The 26,569-nt window shown below is 46.2% G+C and overlaps 1 protein-coding gene across 1 annotated transcript in view; it reads left to right on the top strand.

Annotated features, from left to right (window-relative positions):
• CCDC77 (coiled-coil domain containing 77) overlaps positions 1-26,569 on the top strand; it is a 280,750-nt gene that overhangs the window by 110,271 nt on the left and 143,910 nt on the right. Inside the window, exon 5 of the mRNA XM_078673707.1 lies at positions 4,328-4,424. Coding sequence (XP_078529833.1) covers positions 4,328-4,424 — 97 coding nt within the window. The remainder of the gene's footprint in view (positions 1-4,327; positions 4,425-26,569) is intronic.

The following is a 26,569-nucleotide window of genomic DNA, read 5'->3' as shown; positions in this document are numbered from 1 at the left end:
ATTGCTAATCCTATTGACTAGCTAGTGGCGTTTGACACTATCCGCTACAGCAGTTTACTTCCAGCCATAAAAGATTGTCTGGAATTAGAGGAAAAGGTTCTTACTTGTTCATCTCTTACTTAACAAACCATTCACAAAATTGTATTCTGGCAGTTCTTTTGACCCAAGCTCATTTCCTTCAACTCACCACCAAGGTCCCATTCTTGTTATTTGAGAGGGACATGGAGCGAAGCGCACAGGGAAAGGTGAACAAGGTCTGTATACCGCACCCTTTACTCTGGGGCAATTAAGATTACTTGGGCCCGGTTGAGGCAAATCTTCCTCAGGACCTGAGGAATCAAGAGTATGGGAGGAGACCTGGAAAACACCTGTGAGCTCTAGTTCAAATGAAACGCTACCCTCAATTGCCCCTGCACCAGATACTGGAGGCTGCAGATTGACAGGCAGTGCACATTCTCTCGAGTGGCAAGAGGTCTCCTCGAGGAGTGCCCCTTAACTGAAAAAGTGTAGAACCACTTCTGGATAGAGATGCCACTCGTTGGCTGAAAAAGCGCCAGCTGAGACTGTCCGAACACTCATTGACAACTCTGGCCAAATAATTTGCATTCACACAAATCTGATGATCCTGAGACCAGGATCAGGGTCTTAGAGCTTTTCTGCAAAGAAGATACTCCCCCTTTTCTTGTTGATGTACCACATTGTAATATTTTCTGTTAGACTTGTATAGACTGACTGCAAATGGAAGGGAGAAAGGCCTTAAGAGCACACCAGCAATTCTAACAGATTGATATGAAACAACTGTTCCTATGGAGGCCAAAGTCCTCTGATCTCCAGATTCTCCAGATGAGCTCCCCACCCTAGGATGGAGGCATCCGTTATGACTGTGGGCACGGGAGGAGGAGGGTGAAACGGCTTCCCTTGAGATAGATTGCCGAACACACCCCACCATTAAAGATCCACCGTAGTATCTCTGGAGATCTTGTCAGACGTGTGGAGATCCCTGTTGTGCTGAAACCACTGCCTGCAGAGGCTCCACTGGGGGGCCCTTGTGTGCCAGCGTTCATGGGTGGCCAACAGAATGTGGAAGGCTAACAGATGCACGACCTTCAGGACTGGAACCATTGCTCCATTCTGAAACTTCGGAATGATAGCCTGATTGACATAATCCCATAAGGAGGAGGCATGGCTCGACCCACCGTTGTGTCCAGAACTGCCCCTATAAACAGGGTGCACTGAGAGGGCTCTTGGAGATCTGGGCAAAGACCAAGTTGAACAACCACCCATCGTCCCCGGCAAAGGAAACAACACCAACTCCTGAGACTTGGCTTTGATGAGCCAGTTGTCTAGGTCAGGGAATACTGGTATTCCCAATCTTCTGAGAGGAGCTGCAACTACTGCTATTACCTTTGTGAAGGCTTGAGGAGAAAAAGTAAGACCAAATGGGAGGACCGCAACTTGATAATGTGCAGACCCCACCGTGAAATGGAGCTACTTTCTGTGCAACTGCAGAATTGGGATGCTAAAGTTAGCATCCTGCAAATCGATTGAAACCATCCAGTCTTTCTCCAGCGCAAGAACATCTGAGCTAGGGTTAGCATCTTGAACTTTTCCCGTTTGAGAAACCAGTTCAAAACCTGGAGGACTAGGATCGGATGCAAACAATCGTCTTACTTGGGAATTAGGACATAACATGAGTAGCATTCCTGAACCCGTTCCTGCTCTGGAACCAACTCCACTACACCTTTTTGAAGTAAGGTTTGGACCTCCTGAAGGGGGAGCTGAAAATAGTCTTTGGAAAGCAGATTCTGTTGGGGTGGAAAGGGTGGGAGAAATTCATAGAAAAGTAGAGCATACCACTTTTACACCATATTTAACACCCATAGGCCCGATGTTAGGAATCGCCACTGACGTAGAAACTGGGACACCCGACCTCCCACCGGTAAAGCATGCTCTAAGATGGGAAAACTAGGGATACTTTACTGCGATGTTGGCAGAGGAGGTTGAGGAGGAAGTTGAGGAAAGGAGAACTGCTCGTTGCCTACCCCTCCCTTGCACCCTGTAACTTCTGTAGAGGGGGTTGAATGGCTGCTGCTGTTGCTTCTGTTGTCCATGAAAAGAAAGCTTCTGAAAAAGCCTTAGGATTTCTTAAATTGCCTATAGTCCTTGGAGTGAGATTGAAGACCTAAAGAGCTGTTGCCTTGCACTCTTTAAAGCATTTCAGGACAGAATCTGCTTTAGCACCCAACAAATGAGTGTCATCAAAGGGCAAATCCATCAGAGCATTCAGCACATCCCAAGAAAACCCAGAGCCTCTCAACTATGCATGCCTTCTGGTAAAAACTGTAGTGGCCATTGTTCTAGCCATAGAATCGGCAGTATCCAACCCCGACTATAACCTGGCAGGCTGCAGCTTGGCCATCACTGAGAAGTTCAGACAAATGTCCCTGAACATCATCGGGCAATATTGGAACAACTGACTTTGCAAATTCTAACAAAACATGAATATAGCAACCTAGCAGACAGATTACATTTGTGGACGTCCGTGCCATGCTGCCTGATGAGAAAAACTTTTCTGTAGCTGTTCCATCTTTTTAGATTCCCTATCTTCATGTGAAAAAGGAAATAATCCAGGGGTCAACCTTCTGTTGGCCTTGAAACAGCAAAGGTTGTCATTGGCGTCTGCAAAATGTCCGAAATTAGCTCTGTTAAAGCCTCAATGAAGGCCAATAAAGGTTCAGTTGATAATGAAGAAGAATAGAGTACTTGAATAGTGGGGCTAGAGGGTCTCTAGTCCCATCCCTTAATTGGCACACAAAAATGGTAGTCCTTCCTTGGAACAAGAAAGAGACTTTCATTCAATGTTCATTCAGGTTTGCTTTGATGTTTATTTCATAATCAAGTTCATTATTTTCAAAAAACTGTTCTGATCATTTCACGATCATTTTCAACATTGTAAATCCAAGCACTGTCTTACAAGCGGGTCCAATGCATTTCGGGCATTGTTAATATGCCCTTCATCAGGGAATTGACACTTTTGGAATCCCACAGAAGGGAGGGTGACCTTTGCTCTGCATGAGGAGCTGCACAGCAAGAATAGAGTACCTCAGTTAGTATATTTGATTTTAGCTCTGTAATGGGAAGAGGTAAATCCAACATTTCTGCTGCTCTCCTTATAACCGAATGGTAAGAAGTAACTTTTGATGGTGGAATACCCTTTGGAGACAATACATCCAATTCTGGAGACGTACCCAAGACACTGATGTCCCTCAACCCTACAAAGTCTGGGTCTAATCAAGGCACTATTTCACCCTCTTCCACTTCCTGGAGATCTTTATCTCCAAAGAAATGTTGTACCTCTTCCATGAGCCGTTGAGCCGCTCTCCTCGACCTGAAGAGCTAGGTTTGTTAGTGAAGAGATGAAATTCAAGCTAGAGGATTGGCGTTTCAGGTAGTATGGGAATAATTTAGGAAAACAACAAGAAATGGACGCTCTCTAAGTTCAGTATTCACAACATGTAGCAATGATGAGGAGTCCGACATAAGCTGCAACGTAATCAAAGGAAATGATTGTGGTGGCAGGTTAACCTCAGAGGCCTGGCACCAGAATGTGACAAGATTAAAAAGTAATGCAGAACATACCTGGTAATGGAACCAAAATCATTTGGTGTCCCAGTATTTTGACTGCAAGTTACCACTGATTCTCTCCAGACCTGTGTGTAGATTATATAGAAGAGGGTTAGTGAAAATCTCCAGGAAGTGGTATTATGGCACTTTTCAAGCGAATGCAGTAATGGTATTCCGTAAAAACTCAAAATAAGAAAGCATAGTTTAACTAAAAATGAAAAAAGAAAGTAAACCTTAAGTATTTTAGCATCTAGCACCGAGAGAAGCTCAAAAGAAAAGTTTTTACTCTTGGCCCAAGAAGTAGGATCAGGGGGCACAGTGCAGAAAGCACACTACAGGTCCAAAAAGCAAGTCTGTGTCTGGTAGGGAAGCAGTTACCAATAACATCGAAAGAGAAGAAGGGAGTAAAAGAGAAGGAGGGTGTTCTTGGTTAAAATAAAGGTTGAACCCAACCCATAAAAAGAATTCTGGTTTACTGATTTTTATCTTACCATCTAGAGTTTAAGTCATTTTTTTCAATAGTGCTTTTGCCCTTTCTCCTACATTTTCAGTAAGGCCATATCTTGTAACTTCTGTGAGGGATTTTGTTTGCTTTGCTACGTGCAATGGTGCACACACTCTTCTCTTTTTATTCCTCCGTTTATTCAAGCAATCCTTTTCTGATTAAATTACTGGGAGCTTCAATTCTCTGATTAAATTACAGGGAGCTGGATGACAGGAAGAAGATTCAGCATTTATTGGCACTTGTTGGCACAGACACAGGAGAAATCACTTACTTTCACAAGGAGCCCCCAAACAAGGTAAGGCCTGATATGAGCAGGATGTTACAGCTACCCACTCACTTAGTGGTGGTTCTTCTGCAGTGCCATGGCTAGCGGGGTGACATCGAGAATTGATCAAGAAAATACACACACACACACACACACACACACATATATATATATATATATATATATCACACAGGTTCCAAATCCAACTATGTAGAGGGACACAGCGATGGCACACCAGAAGATCTTTGCACAAATCCTTTATTGTGCACTCGTAGAACAAGGAATATATATATATATCTATCTATCACTTGTAAACACCTGATATTCTGTCTCTTGGGGATCCTGAATGATATGTAAATAATTGTGTGGGAATAAGTGTACAGGTTTATTTGCGCCAGCCCTTTGAGCGAGAAAGTGTGCTGTAATTTGTAGCAATGCTATGCACTAAATATCAGATTGAGGATTTTCTAACCACCGTGCAAGGCGTTTTAGAAGCCATTAAGCAGCAAAAGTTGGTTGCAAGAATAAGTAATCAGAAATGGTCTTCAGCTTTAGTAAAAAGGCATGTTTTAGTTCTATGTTATAGTAAATGAATTTATTGAGCACTCGAATACCCATGGGGTGTCTTGGCGTGGCTACTGTCTTACGTTAAGAAACCTAAAGAGATTTAAGAAACCTATGTAGAATTGAATACCCAGGTTTTAAGAGCTTGTCTGAAGCCACAGCTGTTATCTAGTTTATATTGATTAGAGAATGCAGTAGAAAATATTGTATCAATGGCAGAATTAAAGATGGGGTTGTTTAAAGATTAAAGATTTGTGTTGTTCAGAATTGATGCATGGCCATAATTCTCAATTATCTTTCAATAGGAAAGAGATGTTCTGCTATAACAAATAAAGTGGGGGTTAAGCGAGGACGAGTGGGTTCTAGGGATATGAGGGAAGTTTCCTTAGTTGTCCCTAAATCCTTCCTGCCATGAATTGCTTCCGTTCACAAACCGGCCTTTCACAGATTGGGGCTCTGCATGGCAAGAATTAAGGAACGTACTACAGCTTCAGATTATATACCTGCTCCCGTTCGCGACTTCAGGTGTTCCTTTATTTTTACAGCAGCGTGGTATAAATTTATTAAAGTAGTGGTTCGAATTATCTCTACTTCAGCGCTTTTGTTTACTTGACCTGTCCACCCTGAAAAGGAATCAGTGAAAACCTTTGTTTGGTGGATTATTTGATGAAGAGGCTGTTATATTTTGTGCTTTTTTTTCTTATTTGAATAAGTCCTTGGCGTGTTTGAGACATACATATTGTTAATATTTGATTGAAATCACCCATTAACTGCAGCACATAGTTACTGCCATTATGGCCACCCAATTATCTTTCATTGACGTGTTCAGCTCAGTATTAGTGTGGTCACACCCGGTAGATTTCCATTTCTCCAAAAGGAAATGTATCCTTTATGCAGAAAAATGAGGTGGCAATTCTCGCTTCCTCTCCAGGGAGTCATGCTATTATACATGGAGTGTAAGGAGTCAGATAAACCTGTCGGGGAATCTCTTATCTGCAGGTGATAATAGATTGTGCCCCTCTCTGATACCTCAAAATAAGAAACACACAAAATTATTAATGTTTTACTGTATTATATGATTATTTATGGACTGGTTTTTGTCTACAAATGATATGTATCAGAATAATTATGATTTAATTTAAACAACGCCGCAGATAATATGCACATAAAGGCGTATGTTAAATCAGTTCCAATCATACTTACTTATTTAAATATTTATAGAGCGTACTGTCACCAAAAAGGTATCCTGGTGCTAGAGCAACCAACCGGATTGAACAAAGTGCACTATAAATAAGGAAGAGCAGCAGAGTTAATGGGAAAAGAGCCAAGTTGTCAGGGCTTTCCTGAAGTGCAGAAGGTCAGTTAAAAACCTTAGAAAGGCAGGAAGCTGTTTCCAGAGCTGGGTAGCTCTTACTGTGAAAGCACACCCTCCCCCTCTTATCTTGAATTTGGCATTGCAGATGAGATTGGGAGACGACTAGTCTTCACAGGGAATATCTTTGGAAACCGTTTTGAAGAGGAATTGGGCCTAGTCCCTGAAGAGCTTTGAAAACAATACATAAGGCTTTGAAAACTGTCCTTTGCTTGACTGAGAGCCAGTGAAGTTCCCTCAGTGCATCCTTTGACCAACTAAGGCCTAGAGTATCAGCCCAGCTGCTGTCAATCAAACCTTCAGAATATTAGCATTTGGAAAGTTGAGCTAAATCCAGTAGGTGTCATTGGTGTGGGCCCTCTGTACTTTTGAGAAAAGTTCACTTCCTTAAGTGTCGGCCTTCATAATGTGAGGCTAGGAACATAGGAGCTCATCCACTGAAGCAGCCTTTGCAAGAACTGAACCACATCCAGTGGTTGTCCATTAACGGACATTGTTTTTATCGAACCAACAGCAAAGAGACATGGAAGTTGAGAGAACTCAACTAAATAAATCTATTTTAACCATTCTAATTCAAAGAGTGACCACTGGTAGTGAGTCACTAGTCCACACATAAGTTTTGCCATCTATACTGCTGCCTTGCATTCAGAATCTTTCTCTCAGTCATTCATTAATGTGTTTCGACAGGCATCCGTTGTTTTTTTCCGTAGGCCTGGCACTAATAGAAAGCTTGTTGGAAGCAGGGAGAAAAGATGTATTTGTCCGAGCTTGTAAATTACAATAGCAAGAAGAGATCATTTCTTAGGAATTGCAGTGGATAAAAGACATTTTGAGTTTGGTGGTAACTGAAAATCCAGTTCCTGGAGGAAATGCTGAATGGTCTGGAGAATTCCTCTCCGTACTCTCCTCCCCAATTTCATGTATAAAAAAAATGTACTGTCTGGGGAAATTCAGATGTTGGAATGTGCTCAATATTTCAAGTTTCCTTCAGAAATGTGAGTATTTTCACTAATCCACAAATTCTAAATCAGGCCATTTGTGAAATGTATGTTTGAGTTTTCAAAGGTACCTGGAATCTACTATATCCATGAATGCCACTTGTGCTTCTCATAGACAAAGTCATGGCATCGCTTCTTCACACTATGGCTGGTGTTGGAACAGACTATTTCACACTGCTTCCACCTACCTAATAGCTGCAGCTCAGGGAGAAGACGGTAAGAATGAAAAATTTCCTAGCTAACGTACAGGAAAGTTTCAATTCTATTAAGGAGGCGGAGGCGAGGATTAGGCTGTATCTTTCTCCTTTATTCTTACTCCAGCAGCCATTAAAAGGTATCAACAACTCAACAAAACTACATTTCCCATGAGCATCAGGGAAAATGGAAATCGAAAATGTCCCAGCAACTGTCCAATCCTAGACCAGGGCTCCTTATATCCTTCTCTGCTGACGCTCTATCCTCCTCTTTCTTCCTGCGACACTGCCACATTCATTCGTCCGTCATTCCGGTTTGCCCGTTTCGGAACCTATGGCACAAGCAGACTAGGTAAGGCATCAGGGAAAACGAGCGTCCAATTACATTAAGCAGCGACACTTTGCGAATTGAGCAACAGAATAATCTGATATGATCAATGAGCAAGATAGTCGACATTAGAACAACGTGGATCACAACCACCAGTAGAACTACATCATAAAGATTTTACTTACCGTCCCAACGAGGTAATTCTGGGCGGGTTCGAATGAAGACAGGGTGGGCTAATCCTCGCCTCCGCCTCCTTAATAGAATTGAAACTTTCCTGTACGTTAGCTAGGAAATTTTTCATTCTATGTCGGGAGCGGAGGCTTCTGATTAGGCTAGTTCAAAGCTTGTCCACCACGAGTGAAGCCAGGGAGACTACTGGCTTAAAGTAAAATCTCTTGACGGTGGAGTCTGAAGACCAGTCTGTGGCTTTCAGAATGTCCTCCAGACGAGCTCCCAGGGAAAAAGCCTTGGACGCCATTGCTCCTCTGACAGAATGGGCTCCGAACTGGGAAATATCTATACCAGCTTCCTGCATGACCCAGCGCACCCATCGTGCAATAGTAGGGGATGAAACCGCCCTGTGTGGTTTAGTAAGAGCAATAAAAAGCTGCTTGACACCCTGTGGGCGTATATCAATCGTCGCCACTTCATAGGCCTTCAGTGCCCTGACCACACATAATTTCGGGACATCTGGAAATGCAGGATAAGAGATAGACCGGGAGTCCCCTTTGGTACGTCTAGAAAGATGGAATGTAACCCCATCTGGGGTCAAGATCCGGCCCGTAAGATCTAGGGCTCTCATGTCTGAGACTCTGCGACACGATATAAGACAGAGCAACATTGCCAACTTCGCCGAGATTTGTTTCCTCAACAGATATTTATTGGACGGCCAGCCCCGGAACAAATTAAGGACCTTATTCACATCCCATAGAACCGAATAACGGGGTTCCGGAGGAACTGATAATCGAATTCCCCGCAGCAGCTTGCAGACCAGGGGATGCTCCCCTATAGGGTGGTCATCCAGCGAGGTGTGGCCCGCTGAGATGGCCGATCGAAAGGTATTGATGGATCTGTACGCCAAACCTTCCTTTGCCAGGGAGGCTAAGAAATTCAGGACATGGACAATGTCTGCCCCCATCGGATCAATCTGTTGTCGCAGACACCAACCACTCCACCGAGACCATGCTGATCGGTACCTCTTGTTGGTACTGTCTGCCCAAGATTTGGCCAACAGCGTGGCAGCGTCTTCCGAAAGTCCTGGGACTTTCCAGCGTTGCCGGTAACCCTCCAGGCCATCAGATGCAGGTGGCCCGTGGACAGGAGGTGGTGAGGATCCCCTTGGGGACTCCTGAGGAGATCTGGAACGTGAGGTAGAGGGATTGGAAAATCCCAGGAAAGTTCCATCAGAACTGGAAACCAGGCTTGCGATCTCCAGGTCGGGGTGATCACTACCAGATCCGCCTGTTGTCTCCTCACCTGGGTGGATACCCTCATGATCATCGCAAAGGGAGGAAACGCATAGCCCCTCTCCGTGCTCCAATCTTGTAGAAATGCATCCACTGCCAACGCCTCTGGGTCTGGACGCCAACTGACGTAGCGCCTCAGCTGGGCGTCCAGCCTGGAGGCAAAAAGGTCCACTGAGAACGGACCCCATCTGCCCGCAATCGCCCTGAACACATCGGGGCGCAGTTGCCACAGGCTGGCGTCTCTCCAGTGACGTGACCACCAGTCCGCCACCAGGTTGGCAGAGCCGGGAAGGTGCTCCGCCGACAGGGATATCCCGTTGGATAGGCAATATTCCCATAGAGTCCTGGCGAGGTCGGATAAGGCCCTGGACCTGGTGCCTCCAAGATGGTTTATGTAGCGCACCGCCGCCACATTGTCCATTTTCAGAAGGACACAGCACTGAATCCTGTCCTTCGTCCAACACCGCACCGCGAAGGAACCCGCCATCAACTCCAGACAGTTGATGTGAAGGGCCTTCTCTGCGGATGACCACACTCCGCCGGTAGACACGTCGACACAACGAGCTCCCTAGCCCAGACCGCTGGCGTCGGATTCTATTACCAAGTCTGGCCTGGAGCCGAAGATCGCCCTTACGTTCCAAGAATCCATATGCTCGATCCACCATCGGAGCTCTGTTCTCGCCTCTTCCGTGAGGGGAACAACCTGGGAATAGGTAAGGCCCTTGCGGAGGTGAAGAGCTTTGAGGCGTTGAAGGGCCCGGTAATGGAGGGGACCCGGAAATATCGCCTGGATAGAAGACGACAGGAGACCTACAACCCTGGCCAAGTGCCGCAGCAGTATCGTTGGGCGTGCCAGAGTCCGTCTCAATTCGTGTCTGATCTTGGACAGCTTTCGAGACGGCAGGGACAAGGTGGCATCCACCGAGTCGATCATGAAACCCAGAAACTGCATCCTCCGGGATGGTCGGAAGTCCGACTTGGCTTGATTGACTATGAAGCCCAAGGATTCCAAAAGGTCGACCGTCCTCTGCAGGTGGACCAGCAAAGTCTGCGGGCATCGATGCAGAAGGAGCATGTCGCCCAGATAAATTATCAGGCGGATGCCCTCCATGCGCAGACGCTCCACCACTGGCTTCAGCACCTTGGTAAAACACCACGGAGCGGAGGACAGTCCGAAAGGAAGGGAGGCAAACTCGTACACCTGTGGACCCCACCGGAACTGAAGAAAACGCCGGTGGGGAGCAAAGATGGGGATCGTGAGGTAGGCGTCCTTCAGGTCCAGCCGGACCATCCAGTCCCCCTCCAAAAGCAGATCCCGCAAGAGGTGAATACCCTCCATCTTGAAATGGCGGTATATCAGCCAGCCATTGAACTCCCTGAGGTTTATCACTGGGCGGTAGCCCCCGTCCTGTTTCTCTGCTAGAAAAAGATTGCCGAGAAAACCTCGCGGGTGCAGGTCTGTCCGCACAATAGCCCCTTTCTGAAGTAGGTCTGCGACCTCTCTGTCTATCAGCGAGCACTGGGCTGGTGTGAAAGTGATAGGTTTGGGGTGAACGGACTGCCTGGGGAGTCCCGAGAACTCTATTTGAAACCCTCCGACGGTCTGTAGGACCCAGGCGTCGGAGGTGAGCGAAGACCATGCGTGAAGAAAATACTGGTGTCTCCCCCCCACTTTTAGACCCATTACATTCTGGAGTCTCACCTTTGTGGGTATTGTAGCCGCCGTCTCCTCTTCCTCTTCCACCGCGGCGGGGATAACCTCTGGTCTGATAGAAGTTTCCGAATTTCTCAGGGTCCTGGTATTGGCCCCGTGGGAATCGCCTTGCTTGAAGGAGCCTCTGTTATAGGGTCTGCCAGACTAACGGCCCCTTCCTCGACTGGCTGCGCCAAAAACACGGGGAGTGAAGATTCGCTTCACGGAGGCCTGGGCCTTGTCCAGGGAATTGAAGGTATTGACAAATTTACCCAGCTCCCGGACGAACGGGTCACAGAAGAGGTTGCCTTCCGCCATCGTGCCTGCCTCAGAGGTGGCCAGTTCTCCCAACTTCGGGTCTATCTTGATCAGAATAGACCGTCGCCGTTCCGTGGAAATAGCCACGTTCGCGTTCCCTAAAAATATAATCGCACGTTGTGCCCAGCCGGAAAGAACCTCCGGGGAGATCAGGGATCCTGAGGCCTTGGCATCTTCGGCCATGTCCAGGATCTTCGCCAAAGGCTCCGCCGCGTCCAAGAGTTTATCTTGGCAGGCTCTCCAAGAACGGTCTATACCCTTTTTGGGGTCCTTCACGAACTTCGTAAGGAAGGTAGACATTTTGGGGTCGATGTCTGGGGTTACCGCGACCTTACCCTCCAAGTCAGGGCGCGGGCATTCAGCACGGAGGCAGCTGCGTACCTCCTGATCCAACGGCTTGCGAAGTCTGGCCGCCATGTACGCCGCCACCTTAGGGGCGGGGGTCCAATGCGAAGAGCGTGGATGGAGGAGTTCGTCCGGGTTAAGCATGTCCGAGTTAGGATCAGGACTGGGCGCCTGGGCGGGATCCGCTGCAGGCCACGAGCGGTCCGGCTCCCCATCCCCATCCCCATCCGAGGATTGGGGTGATTCATCCGGGTCAACGGTGGTCGCATTGTCCTGACCATCCCCCGCGGCATTCGAGGTCGCCTCTCGTGGGCTTGCAGGAGTCTCCGCGGTCTTCGCGTCCAGGAACGCTTTTTTGAGGCGCGAGAAGGCATGTGAGTCCACCCCTGTGTCCGCAGAACGTTTACGCTTGGGTTCAGTGCTACTCGTCGACGGTGGCCAGTAGAAGTGGAGGCCAATGGCTCCGAAGAGACTGCCCCTTGCCCGAGGGGCTGGCACTGCGCTTGGAGTTGATCTATCTTCTTCTCCAGGGGTCCTACGACCCGTGTCACCGCCTTCAGAATGGAGGAATCCATCACCTGGCAGAAGTGGTCATCTACCGGCAGGTACATGACCTGCTCTTCCTCTTCGTAATATTCGTCGTATTCCATACTGCTGCTAACACCACAGACAGCAGAAAGTGTTAGGGGTTATGGTAGGACAGAGTCCGCAGTTATACATTTTTCTCGTCTGAGCGGGGTCAGGAATAACGCAATCAGGGACCCAGCAACCTCCTCTATGAGGCCTACGTCAAATTCCTGCCTGGGCCGGTCCCAACGCGCTAGAATATCCTACCCGCTGTGCGGGTGTTCAGGCTCCAGGCAGGGGCTCCGTCAATTGAAATTCCGCCTCAGCGCTGCCAAAATCACTATACAAACACCCAGGTCTTCCCCCGCGGTGCGCGAGATAGTTGGGCGGCTTTCCCGACGCATTTGTCAAGCGGAAACTCAACGACTCGCGCCTGCCGGGGGGTTAAGCTCCTCAGAGCGGCAGCGGAGGAAGCGCGGTCCCCTAGCGGCGGGAGGCCGCCCGCGCACGGAGCCAGTCACCACAGCCGCGAAAGGAGCGGAAAGTCGCCCCCGCGGCTCACACACACAGAGTCGCACTCACAACCCCTACCGGGATAATAAACTCGCGCGACCCTGCAGAATCAAAGAAAATATCAAAGAAAATATCAAAGAAAATATCAAAGAAAATATCAAAGAAAATATCAAAGAAAATATCAAAGAAAATATCAAGCAAAGTCAGTCAGAAAAATAAGACAGAAAAAGCACTCATCTGTATGCTGCTGGAGCAGCGAAGAAAGAGGAGGATAGAGCGTCAGCAGAGAAGGATATAAGGAGCCCTGGTCTAGGATTGGACAGTTGCTGGGACATTTTCGATTTCCATTTTCCCTGATGCTCATGGGAAATGTAGTTTTGTTGAGTTGTTGATACCTTTTAATGGCTGCTGGAGTAAGAATAAAGGAGAAAGATACAGCCTAATCAGAATCCTCCGCTCCTGACATAGAATTTACACGTTGGTGCTGGATCCTAAGGACTCTCCAAGATGGTTCAATCTGTATATACACCCACTTACAAATCTCGCTGTTGAGAATCCTTGTGGCTCCGTAGAGGTCGAACAACCTTTTCCACTGTAGGCGAATTAGAGCTCTTTCAAAATAATCAAAACATCAATGACATTTAGATTTTGGTGATTAGTGAATGATGAGAGGTTGGTGAAGGTTTCAAAAACCTTTATTTATTGTATAGTTAGAATCTCTATCTTTATTCAGTTTTTTTAAGTTCAAAAAGATTTTATTAGGCAAAGAGAAAAAGAAAGAGGCAGGCATAAAATAAAAAGAAAAAGAAAAAAAAGGGAAGGGGTTTACAATAAGGGAAAAAAAATAATAATAATTACGTACAAGCATGAATATAGCAAATATAATGATTACATAGGATTCATGAAGAAGGAAAAGCATAGGCATAACATGAGCATAAATGTGATTACAATAGTAGCAAAATACAGAAAAAAGAGAGAATCGGTACATATGAGAGCAAAGTAATAAAGGAATGATAAGGCAATCAAGGAGGTTTGGGAACCTCCTGCTGAGCAGGCAGAGGGCAATGAGGACGGGTGGAACATCTGTCTAAATAGAGGACAACAGGGAGCCACAAGTCCGCCCTCTTTGGGGCCAGCTGGGGGGGGGAAACAAAGGTAGTGTCCAACCTATGATTGTGGCAAACATTGTTCTACCATGCTTGAAATGATAGATTAGACGAAGACTTCCAGTGAGTGGTAATCTGTTGGAATGCAACAGCCAGCAGTAGATCAACAATGCGAACATCAAACTGAGAGGACTCCCAGCATGGCGATAGGCTTCCCAGAAAAATATTCACAAGAGAGAAAGGAATACATGTTTGAAATATAACATTGATTTGAGCCCACACCCGTAGCCAAAAGCCATGAACAGAGTGACATAAGAAGAGCAGGTGGAACAGGGTGGCAGGAGAGGAGGAACACGACCAGCAAGCATCTGGGGTAGATAGGAATCTCTTGTGAAGGGTCGAAGGGGTAAGGAGTAATCTGTTGTAAATGAAGAACATGGATTGCGTTAGAGACGCCGTTCTAGAAGACTTGCGTAACTTGAGCCACAATTTGTCCCAAATAGGCAAAGGCCATATTGTGTCGAAGTCGTGTTCCCACTGCAACTCCAGACAAAGTAAAAAACCCTGACTCCTTAGATTGGCAAAATTGACATGACCAACTGCATATTTATGGACATGATCTAACTTGATAGAGATGAAATTCTATCTTTTCTGTGGATTACGGTAATCTCCCACTAGGCAAGGTTGAATTAATGGACTACGATTTAAATCAATTAAACACACAACTAAATATAGTACTAAAACACATCAGCTGTATAAAAAACATAGAATTTATTATTACCCTCCCAATTGGGTTACATTCTAAAAAATAGTACCATCCATACACTTTAAAACCGCCACCTGGCGTGATCATTCAATGGGAAATATTTAAAAAAACAGTCAAAGTTACAACAACAGTCGACGCAGCGTTTCGGTGCTTTGTTTCTTTTGACACCTTCTTCAGGACGTTAAAACATTTGACTCCAAAACATTCTGTCTTCTTTATGGTAGTCTCGTTTCAATTGATCACTACACGTACTATGGATTACTCAGGTCTATCATATATCCTTGAGCTCGTTTATAAAAATATCGACTTATAATCGCACCGAGGAGCCACCGTCGGTGGAGTAAGAACTTCTTTTGATCTTATCCCAAATCTCTGATTATGGAATAAGCCAATTCATACAATGATGCTGTTCCTTCTTGTCTTATGGCCACAGGCTTTTCACTCTTATATTTAAAATTCGGCCTCCCTGCTCCTCCGGGCTGTCGTCTTCTTGGGGACCGTTCACATCCCCAAGAAGACGACAGCCCGGAGGAGCAGGGAGGCCGAATTTTAAATATAAGAGTGAAAAAACTCCAACCAGGAGAAAAGCCTGTGGCCATAAGACAAGAAGGAACAGCATCATTGTATGAATTGGCTTATTCCATAATCAGAGATTTGGGATAAGATCAAAAGAAGTTCTTACTCCACCGACGGTGGCTCCTCCGTGCGATTATAAGTCGATATTTTTATAAACGAGCTCAAGGATATATGATAGACCTGAGTAATCCATAGTACGTGTAGTGATCAATTGAAACGAGACTACCATAAAGAAGACAGAATGTTTTGGAGTCAAATGTTTTAACGTCCTGAAGAAGGTGTCAAAAGAAACAAAGCACCGAAACGCTGCGTCGACTGTTGTTGTAACTTTGACTGTTTTTTTAAATATTTCCCATTGAATGATCACGCCAGGTGGCGGTTTTAAAGTGTATGGATGGTACTATTTTTTAGAATGTAACCCAATTGGGAGGGTAATAATAAATTCTATGTTTTTTATACAGCTGATGTGTTTTAGTACTATATTTAGTTGTGTGTTTAATTGATTTAAGTCGTAGTCCATTAATTCAACCTTGCCTAGTGGGAGATTACCGTAATCCACAGAAAAGATAGAATTTCATCTCTATCAAGTTAGATCATGTCCATAAATATGCAGTTGGTCATGTCAATTTTGCCAATCTAAGGAGTCAGGGTTTTTTACTTTGTCTGTGGTTAATATCCCCCTCCCTGCCATAAAATACAGGGGAACCTCCTATTTTGTTTATTACAACCCACTGCAACTCCACCAAGGATTTGGGTCTAGGAGAGTCTACCATGTGAAGGTGTTTGTAAATGGCTGAGGCTTTAGGATTTGTGTGAAGAAGGGAATGGAGGCGTGATGCAGGGGTGAGGGAAATGGAGTCCGCCTGCGATTGCATGAGTGGTGTATACACAGCCATCACTGCAGTCTTAAGCAAAGAATAATTAGAGACAAAAGAAGCGGGCAAGGCGTATATCACTCTAAGGTCCGGGAAAGAGAGAAATGTAGAATGAGAAAAAAATTGCGAAATCCATAAAAGGCCCTTCTGCCTCCAGGATTTCCAGTAGAAAGGTTTAGCGCGAATCAGGAGATGAGTGTTGTGCCATATGGGTGAGGAGAGGAATTCCGCAATGGAGCTAGGGGGAGTGGGAGAGGATGCTAGGAGGAGTTTGGTTGTAAATCTGTGAATGGGTGTGGAAATAGAGGAAGGTTTACGGGAGAAGGAGAGATAGTCCGCAAATGAGAAAGGGGAGAGGGAGAGACGTTCCATCTTGACCCACAAGGGGCACGGAGCGTCAGTATCCTGTAACCAGAAGGAGGCTTGCCGGAGCAGGAAAGCCCTTTGATATGCGGGGAAATCTGGATAATTGACACCACCCTCAGAAGTGGGGCGAATCAGTCGTGCGATGGACATCCGTGGCTTTTTGTTATTCCAAAGGAAGGCAGACAAAATGGAGTTGATCTTCTTAAATGACTTAGCAGCGATAGGTACAGGGATGTTGGAAATGGTGTCAAGGATAATCGGGGTCAACATCATTTTAATGGTGTCGAGGCGTCCCCACCAAGATAGGTAAAGAGGATGCCACCGAGCGGTGAGGTCAGAGAGTTTCTGAATGCACTTATTCAAGTATAAGGAAACTGTATCAGGTATAGAGGGAGTGACGTGTAAGCCCAGATATTTTATGTGGGAGGAGTTCCAGACAAAATTTGAGGCAGTGAAGTCTGGTTTAAAGGTGAATTTGGTCAGTGGCCGTATCTCACATTTATCGTGATTAAGTTTGTAACCTGAGATCTGGGAATATTCCTGTACTTCTTCCAGAAAGGCAGGAATGGAGGATTCAGGATTAGAAATGAAAAGTAAAATGTCATCCGCATACGCGGCAAGTTTGACGTGGGAGCCAGTGGAATGGAAACCATGGATATTGGGATTTTGGCGTAATCTTGAAAGAAAGGGTTCCAGGGCCAGATTGAAAAGGAAGGGGGAAAGGGGGCAGCCTTGACGTACCCCTCTACCCAAGTCAAAGAAGGAAGAGATCTTACCATTAACACAAACTGCAGCGCGTGGATGAGAGTATAAAAGGGAAATTAGGGAAATGAAATGAGGACCAAAGCCAAACCATTTAACCCCTTAAGTGCTGCCGTCGGCCAACGGTCGTCACGGGCACTACCTCCCCAGTGCTGCGTGCGACCGCTGGACGTCCAGTTCAGCACCGGATAATGGACAGCGCAGCACTGGGGAGGTTTGTTTACTAGCTCCCAAGTGGTTAAGGGTATGAAAGAGATAAGACCACTCTACTCTATCAAACGCTTTTTCTGCGTCTAGGGCAATCGCAGCGAGTGAAGATTGCAGTCGTGAGGATTTTGTTAGGATGTTAAAAAGTAGCCTGTTGTTATCCGTGATATAGCGGCCCTTAACAAAGCCGGACTGTCCTCACCCAAAAGGTCTGGGAGTAAGGAATCCAGTCGAGCAGCCAAGGATTTGGCAAATATCTTATAATCGATGTTGACCAGCGATATTGGCCGATAATTCTTACAATACTGGGCATCCTTGCCCTCCTTAGGAATCAGGCAAATGTGTGCTTCCGAGAAGGATCCAGAGGAACCTCCGCAGGCAGAGAATGAGCTAATGAGTGAATGGAGCTTGGGGAGGAGTAGTTTAGAGAAGTGGAGGTAAAACTCAACAGTGAAACCATCGGGTCCTGGTGCCTTATTCAATTTGAGGTGTTGAAGCGCTGTAAGCAGTTCCTTTTGAGAAATGTCAGATTCTAAAGCAGATAAGTCAAGGGGGAAGTGAGAAGGTTTCTGAATGGTAGAGAAAAATCGAGTGAGTGAGTGGGGAGTGGGTTGAGATTCCGAGGAGTACAAGGTCTTATAAAAGAGGGAAAATTCAGAGAGAATGGCAGTATCGGTATGTTGAAGATTGGAAGTGGTATCATAAATAGCAGCAATATTCAATTTATTATGTTTGACCTTTAAATAATTAGCAAGGAGCTTACCGCCTTGTTCTTACCCCCATAACATGTGGCACTAGATTTCAATAAGTACAATGAAGCATCATCAGTAGATTTCTTATTAAAGCGTAATTTAGCAGCCACCAGAGCAGTAAGGGAATCTTGGGAATGAGAAGTAAAATAGGCGTGCTCCAGTCTCTTAATGTCCAGCAAAATTTGTTTGATAGACGCACGGGCAAGTTTGCGTTTCTTTGACACAAAACAAATAATGAAGTCTCGCGCTGCTGCTTTAAAGGCATCCCAAATAATGTGGGTCCGGATAGTGGGGGTATCGTTAAGCAGAAAAAAGTCATTAAAAAAGGTAGTGAAGGAGGAGGTGAAGGCAGGATCTAGAAGGAGGGTATTGTTGAAACGCCACCTCTTAGGCCCATCAGATTTGGGGAGCACATCAATAGTAATGAAAACAGGGGCATGATCTGAAAACAGAATGGGGCCAATTTCAGCAACAGCGAAAGTTTGGGTGAGATTATGGGTGAGGAAAATGTAATCAATCCGGGACTGAGAGTGATGGGAAGGTGAATAGAAGGTGAATTCCTGCAATGAGGGGTTACAGATGCGCCACGCATCTACAAGTTTGTGTTGGGAGATAGCCTGGGCAAAGAGCTTATGAGATTTATTGTGGACGTAGTGAGTCTTGGAATTCCTGTCTACAAAGGGATCCAGGGGATGATTGCAATCTCCTGCGAGGATGAAATTATCATCTATAAAACGTGTAATATGACGGGAAAAATCAGACCAAAAGAGAGGTTCACCACAGTGGGAGCATAGACATTGAGAAAAGAGACTGAAGCACCTCTAAGCATCAATTTAACGTATGTCCATCGGCCATTGGTGTCCGATTCTTGGGAAGTGACGGAAAGGGGGAGCGACTTCCTGCACAAAATAGCAACACCATTGCGTTTCCCATCCCCTGGCGAATAGAAGACCTTACCCACCCATCCTTTTTTAAGTTTAAGAGACTCAGAGTCAGACAGGTGAGTTTCCTGCAGGCAGGCTACATCAACATTCAGCTTGGCTAGATGCGACAAAATTCTCTGACGTTTGATTGGGGAATTAATGCCTTTAACATTCCAGGAAACAATATTCAGCGCCATTGCATACAAATAAGATTAAACAAGATGCGATAAAAAGGAGAAAAAAGAAAGCCCATGAAGACAATGTAAAGTAGAGCAAGAAGCGAGAGAGTTGAGAGAAAGGAGGAGCAGCAGAGAAAGGAAAAACTAGAAAGAAGCAGGAAATCAAAAGGAGTGGCCATAGGGGAGATAAGAGAAAAAAGGGAGAGTAAGAAAGTTAAGTATGTAGCGACAAAAGCAGGAGGTAACAACAAGAAAACAGGAATAATAACTGGAGAAAAAAAGACAAGCGATTCCAGACAGAGAAGGGAGGAGAACAAAAGCAGAAAGAAGAAAAAGGAGAAATGAGCTGAAAATAAACAAGAAGGGGGGGGGCACGACGAAAGAATGAGAAGAAAATGGGGAGAGAGGAAGGAAAACAAAAGACAAAAGGAAACCATACCTACAATGCAAAAAGTAGAAGAGAAAACACGGAGGGGGGGACGAGACGATGCATCGGGTTCGGCCACATGAGGGAACCGGAGGACAAGGTCAGACTGGGAGGAAAGGTCCTGTAAGGGTGAAGAAAAAAAAAGAAATACGGAGGATTAGAATACGTAAGGTTGTGACATATGCGTCAAGATAACAACAAAATAACACATAGCACAAATTCAGAAAAACTATCATAAAGAACTTCGTAAGGAAACAAAGCAATAAACTGCAACAATTAAATGAGGGATCTTCTCAGGAGGGAGAAAGAACCAAATGAGGAAATGCCGGAGAGACAGTGCCGCCATCAATCAGCCAGGCGCAGTAGAGGACGATCCAGAAGAGTCCATAGTAGAAGTCTTGTGCGCATTGATGAAGCTCCGAAGTCGGACTGGATCCTCAAAGGCAGTAGTTTTATTATTATAGGTGACCTTGAACAAGCAAGGATGATAGAGGCCATATCTCGCACCCATCTCACGAAGATCCGCCCTGAGGTTAAGAAATTCCTTGCGTCGATTGGCAGTGGCTTTCGCATAGTCCTGGGCAAAAAACAAGGAGGAGCCAGACCATGACAACGATGGAGCAGATTTGGCTGCCGACAGGACCTTCAACAGATCAGTGTATTCCAGAAAGTAGAGGATAACCCCTCTGGGTTTCTGTGAGGGGGAGAGCGCAGAAGGTAGCCTCCCCAGGCGATGCGCACGTTGGATATTAAGTGAGGTGTCATCTGGAAGGCGCAACAGCTTGGGAAGGAAAGACTTAAAGAAAGCGAGAGAGTCAGACCCCTCAAGTCCCTCCACCAGGCCGTAAATGCGAAGGTTGTTCCGTCTGTTCCTGTTCTCCAACTCCTCAACCTGTCTCTGCAAAGCCGACACCTGAGAATTCAAATGAGAGACTGTAGAGCAAGATTCTTGAAGTGATTCAACAGAACGCTCGACGGAGGTCACTCTGGCGCCGCGGCCAGGGCGACTGACGCTGGAATCTGGGGATCAGGGTTCGATCCCCGGCTCCGGCGGCAGGTTAGCCCAGCACCATGTGACTCTGGGCAATAGCTCGCTTAATCTTCCCGACGGCCCCCAGCGCCTAGAGACCCTTACGGGTGATTGTGCACTTTACAAATGTGGATTATTATTATTATTTCCATCTGCGCCCAGTTATCCGTGAGAACCTGAAGTTTAACATTGGTCTCTTCCATGAAAGGACGCAGGGATCGGATCTCATCCAGTAACAGTGCCATTGAGACCTGTGTCTGTTGTTTGGTAGGAGAGGGGGGGTCTTTCTTGAGCCTCTTGGAGTTGGCTTTCCCTGCGGTCTGTTGGGGAGGCTCCATGGGTGTATCCGAGCCTGATGAAGTCAGGGGGTCCTCCACTCTAGAGAAAGCTGAGAAGACCTTAGAATTCTTGAGAATAGCAGGCCTGGACGAACGGGGTATGTGTGGCATGGATTTAAGCCTACCCATGCGCAGAATTCAGGAGACAGTGCAAAAGTGCCGTACAGCGCAGCAAAAGTTGTCAGGAAGGCCAAAAGCACTTGCGGAACCCCTGTAAGGTGAGGCAAAAATGCGCAGCTACTAAAAATGGCCTGAGGCAGGTCTGCAGCGAAGGTACAGCAATTAGATGTTATGTAAAATAGCAAGTATGCGCAAGGTCTGAAGAGAGACGTTCAGCAATCACATAAAAGGCCACCAAAATGGAGATATATGAAGTGTAGAGCTGAATTCTAATCCTCAGTGATCACAGACATCTGGAAACAGCTGCAGGCAAGGAAACACTGCGCAGGAAGCAAAGACGGCATTCAAAAGGCACGAAAGTAAAAGCATGCAATAGCTGCAGTCCGCAGTCATGGAAGCAATGCCATGGAGAAGCTGTAATAGGAGGAATGAGTCCAAACTGAAGTCATGAAGAGCAAAAGCAGGAGGTGAGATGAGGCGCTAGGGCTGAGAGGATAAAATGGCGGCCATGGCAGAAGGAAAGCACCTCAGGCGGAGAATAGCAGAAAAAAAACTACATTAGCAAGAAAGCCTGGAGGGCAGAGGTCAAAAGTACCTGAAAGGTGCAGCAAAACGCACCACAGCAGTATAAATTATGACGGGGCAGCAAGGACCGGAAAGTGCGCAGCGTCGGCAGCCTCAAAAATGGCGGGTGCGGCATCGGCAATCCGCCCGCAGTCCGCCCGTTCAATTTTGCACACAGGCGTCGGACATGAAGAGACGCTCCCTGCGCGAATCGACTCCAGGCATCTTCCGTAGCATGTGGCACACCCCGAGTCCAGGAACGAGGAGTAGAAACGGGAGAGCCCTCCGGAATCGCACGGAGCCTCACACCGGCACCGCCATCTCCGTTGGCGCTTAAGCCACGCCCCCCATCTTTATTCAGTTTAGTAAGTTTACAGAAATATAAAATAGATTTGGTTAGAAGTCAACATCAGAAAAATAGTGTGTGTTCCATAAAGAAACCCCGTAAGCTAACTAAAGGACCTATTCTAAATAGAACCCATAAAGAGTTTCTCAGGCGAAGAGTGAGTAAGAGATGAACTTCTCATAAAGAGTAGTTCTGGAAACTCAGCTGAGATCCCTACATAATACAAAAGTGATCACCAGGGAAATTGCTAAGGAAATCAACTCTCCATAAAGAAGAGTCTCGGGGCAAGGAAAGATCCAGCAGCAGGACCACTGGTAAAGGAGTGAAAAATGATGGGTAAGGGTAGTAAGTGTAAGAGGATGAGAGATGAGAAATTAGATGCCTACTAGCTAGGAACACTTCTTAATATAGGTTCATATTTTTGTAATAATTTTGTAGGCATATTCTGTTGATATCAAATGAAAATAGTTCACAAGAAGTTGTCATCAGTCACATAATGCTTCTTCCAATTGCCACAGTCTATACTCTCCTCGCCATGGTTGATACAATTACAGGAGCACTTGTTACATGAGGGAAGGTTCTCATGAGAACCCTCTTACCTAAGCTAAAGGATGCGCTATGAGCTTGATGTGTAAATAATGGCTAGTCAGAAATATGAAAGCAACTATCCATGTTATTCAGAAGCAGCATTCATAAAAGTCTCTAAGTCTTCATTTAATGTAAGCTGTTTTAATAAGCTCTTTGTATTTTAGCATGTGATCTAACATGGGTTGATGAGCTAGATGAACACAATGTTATAGTCCGTATATTTCTAAATGATGTAACTAATGCTAAGCACATTTACTAAATGTAACGTTCATGTAACTGTGAGCAAGAGTAGAGTGAAAAATAGTTTTGGGCTTCTTTAATATGGGAAACATCCTTTACAACGCAACTTTTACCACGCAGTGCCTTTACGACGCAACTTTTACAACGCAAACCATTACAACGCATTGCGCTGGGGGGCGCTCTACCATAGGGAATAAGTTTAATTTACTGTCCAACACCTTCCCTACTATCCACGGGGACTGGAGTTGGAATAGTAAATTAAACTATTCACTATCCAGCGCCCCAAAGCACTATGCCTTGTAATGGTATGCGTTGGTCTTGCTGAAAACCTACCTGGAAAACGCCGAGTCCTACCTGAGCCCGTGGAATCTGAGACTCTTTGCCTGCGCTCCGGTCTCCCTCCCGCCGCCGCTGTAGTTTCATCACGCGGCCGCCGAGTGGAGGGGAGACTACACCTCCCAGCCTGCCCTGCGACCCGGAAGCCATTACCGGGGTCACCGCGCCCGGAGGCGCTTCAAATTGACGGCGCCCTCGGTGGAGTGGGTGTCTTGCTGAAAACCTACCTGGAAAACGCCGAGTCCTATCTGAGCCCGTGGAATCTGAGACTCTTTGCCTGCGCTCCGGTCTCCCTCCCGCCGCCGCTGTAGTTTCATCACGCGGCCGCCGAGTGGAGGGAGACTACACCGCCCAGCCTGCCCTGCGACCCGGAAGCCATCACCGGGGTCACCGTGCCCGGAGGCGCTTCAAATTGACGGCGCCCTCGGTGGAGTGGGTGTCTTGCTGAAAACCTACCTGGAAAACGCCGAGTCCTACCTGAGCCCGTGGAATCTGAGACTCTTTGCCTGCGCTCCGGTCTTCCTCCCGCCGCCGCTGTAGTTTCATCACGCGGCCGCCGAGTGGAGGGAGACTACACCTCCCAGCCTGCCCTGCGACCCGGAAGCCATCACCGGGGTCACCGCGCCCGGAGGCGCTTCAAATTGACGGCGCCCTCGGTGGAGTGGGTGTCTTGCTGAAAACCTACCTGGAAAACGCCGAGTCCTACCTGAGCCCGTGGAATCTGAGACTCTTTGCCTGCGCTCCGGTCTCCCTCCCGCCGCCGCTGTAGTTTCATCACGCGGCCGCCGAGTGGAGGGAGACTACACCTCCCAGCCTGCCCTGCGACCCGGAAGCCATCACCGGGGTCACCGCGCCCGGAGGCGCTTCAAATTGACGGCGCCCTCCGCGTCGCGGGACGCGAGCGGGACGCCCGGACTAAGCCCGGACAAAGGGCGGACAGTCTAAGACAGTCCAAGACTGGCCACGACTGGACTGGACAAAGACCTCTGACAAACGCTAACTGCGAGGTATTTATTCATGTTGAAGTCTTTAAGGCTTCATCGTTGTTTGTTAACTGGGAAGGTATAGTAATTCCGGGATTGTAAGCGGGCCATTCGACTTGTACATATTGTGTATGTTGTCCATGGTTTAAGATTATGTCTAAGCAAAAGTCACTCAGCGCTCCTTCCAACACCATGGATAACTACTTAGTGCAGGTAGTGGCAAAGATAAACAATGAACGAAGGTCCTCTTTGGGTCTTAGTGCTTCACCAATACTGACCCAGTTGGATTCCACAATGGGAGATCTGCTAGACGTGGATCCGACTAATGTTATTGTAACATCGTCCCAGACTAACATGTGTAGCCCTCTTGTAAATGTGTCAACAAACTCCAACATAGACATAATAGCAGAGGATGACCTAGAGGATCAACATCAAGACTTAGTTTTTGTAGAGGAAGATTCTCCCCAACCAACACCTGTTCCCGCCCCGAGAGTAGTAAAAGGGGCCACCAGGCCCCAAACTAAGCGAGGGGGGTTGCGTTCAAGTAAAAAAAAAAGCCTGCGAATTCCCCGAGTAAAAGTACCTCAGAAGATATAGGGGGCGATGAAAATGTCAGCATGGGGTGGGATGAGGCCAACATTAAAAAAACTTATGGGCATGTTGGATTCAAAACTAAGTCGTATAATCAAACCTCTACTAGCCAAGATTGATCATCTTACAAACAAAGTCAACAAATTGGAGTCTCTATTGGAAAGCACTAATGCCAATGTGGGGGACATACCAAACCAGGTGTTAGACAAGATTGAGCAAAAACAAATTATGGGAAAAACAACAGGAGAAGGAGGAGAGATAGTGACCCCGACTTATCCACTCTTACCACAAGTAGAAGCAGGTGTAAATAATGCTATAGCTGATGATCCTAGGGTTGAGCTTCCATTGATTACTGAACCAACTTGGGGTTTGGAAGGAGGTCCAGTGGAACTAATTGTGGAAGCCTCTCCGCTAGTATTGGTTCTAGCTAATGTTCCAACCTTGAAAGAAGGTCAGAATGAATCTCCCCAATCTTTATTACACAAAGCATTGCTTTGGTTAAGTAACAATATGTATATTTCTCCCTGGGGCAAACAAAAGCTGTCAGAAGACCTGTCATCAGCAAGAAGAGTAAAGTGGATAGGAAGTAGTTCTAAAAAATTCGAGGGCGACTGTGTGATACTGAATTTTAAATCTCCTGAAGTCTTACCTGAAATACTACCCAACTTATTCCCTCCGCAACATAGAACAGCAGAAATAATTCCTCTTACGCTGGATTTCTTTTACAGCAGAAGAGGTCTGGTAGCAAAACCTACCGTGCTAAGGACCAAGTGGTCAGTAGTGGGCAGTAGAAAGACAAGGGGGGGTCAAACATGTGATTGTGGGCTAACCACGGAAAATAGATATTTTGCGCTGTCCAATTTAAATGAGTGCGATTGGGCCAACGTACAAGCCAGGAAACCCACAGGAGAGGCTAATACACTTTTCTACCTTAAATACGACCTGTAAATTGACCAATATTCAGGATGAAAGATGTAGGGAAGTTTTAGATCCTAATGTAAGGAGGATCGGAAATGTAAAACTGGATAGAAATAACATCCTTCTGCAGGAAATGTCCGGTGGCCGGGTGTCTAAACATGAGTCATCTGCTCCTCCGGATACCCTTGCAGCAATCCCAGAAAGTAGTCTACCCCTAATATCAGAACATATAGTAAATGGCAGGGGCACGCGTCTGACAGGACTAAACCAGGATAAATCAATCCTGAGTTTTATGTCATGGAACGTCGCAGGTGTAGCAAATAAAATGGCAACTCCAGAATGGTGCGAGTTCATTAACCCTTTTGATATCATAATGTTACAAGAAACATGGTCATTGAATCCAATATTCCGACAGGGGTATATAACATTTTGTATCCCTGCAACAAAAAAACAAACTGGCCGACCCTCGGGAGGCCTATTAACATGGATACGTCAGTCATTGAACTGTACAATAAAAAAAAGATCCTTACCAACAAATGATATCTTAGGGCTTGACATTAGATGGGATAATGGTCAGGAGCTTGCCCTCTTTAACATATACGCCAGGGGGGTTGGTCGTGGGAAATCTTCGGATGTGGTGTCTGCCTTAGAATGTGAACTAGAGCTGTTACCTCCGAAGCCACACATCATAGTAGGCGGAGACATTAATTCCACCTTTCAGCCCTTGGGGGAGGAGGACAGGGAATTATATCAAGAGGAAGATAGCAAATGGGATATTCCCCAGCTTGAGGTGCCTACAATCAAAAGTTGGAGTACTGTAGCTA

The sequence above is a fragment of the Lissotriton helveticus genome, chromosome 1_1 (assembly GCF_964261635.1).
Source record: "Lissotriton helveticus chromosome 1_1, aLisHel1.1, whole genome shotgun sequence".
In the NCBI taxonomy this organism is placed as follows: domain Eukaryota; kingdom Metazoa; phylum Chordata; class Amphibia; order Caudata; family Salamandridae; genus Lissotriton; species Lissotriton helveticus.
Note: the sequence above shows the minus strand (reverse complement) of the source record. Positions and strands in the feature narration are given on the sequence as shown.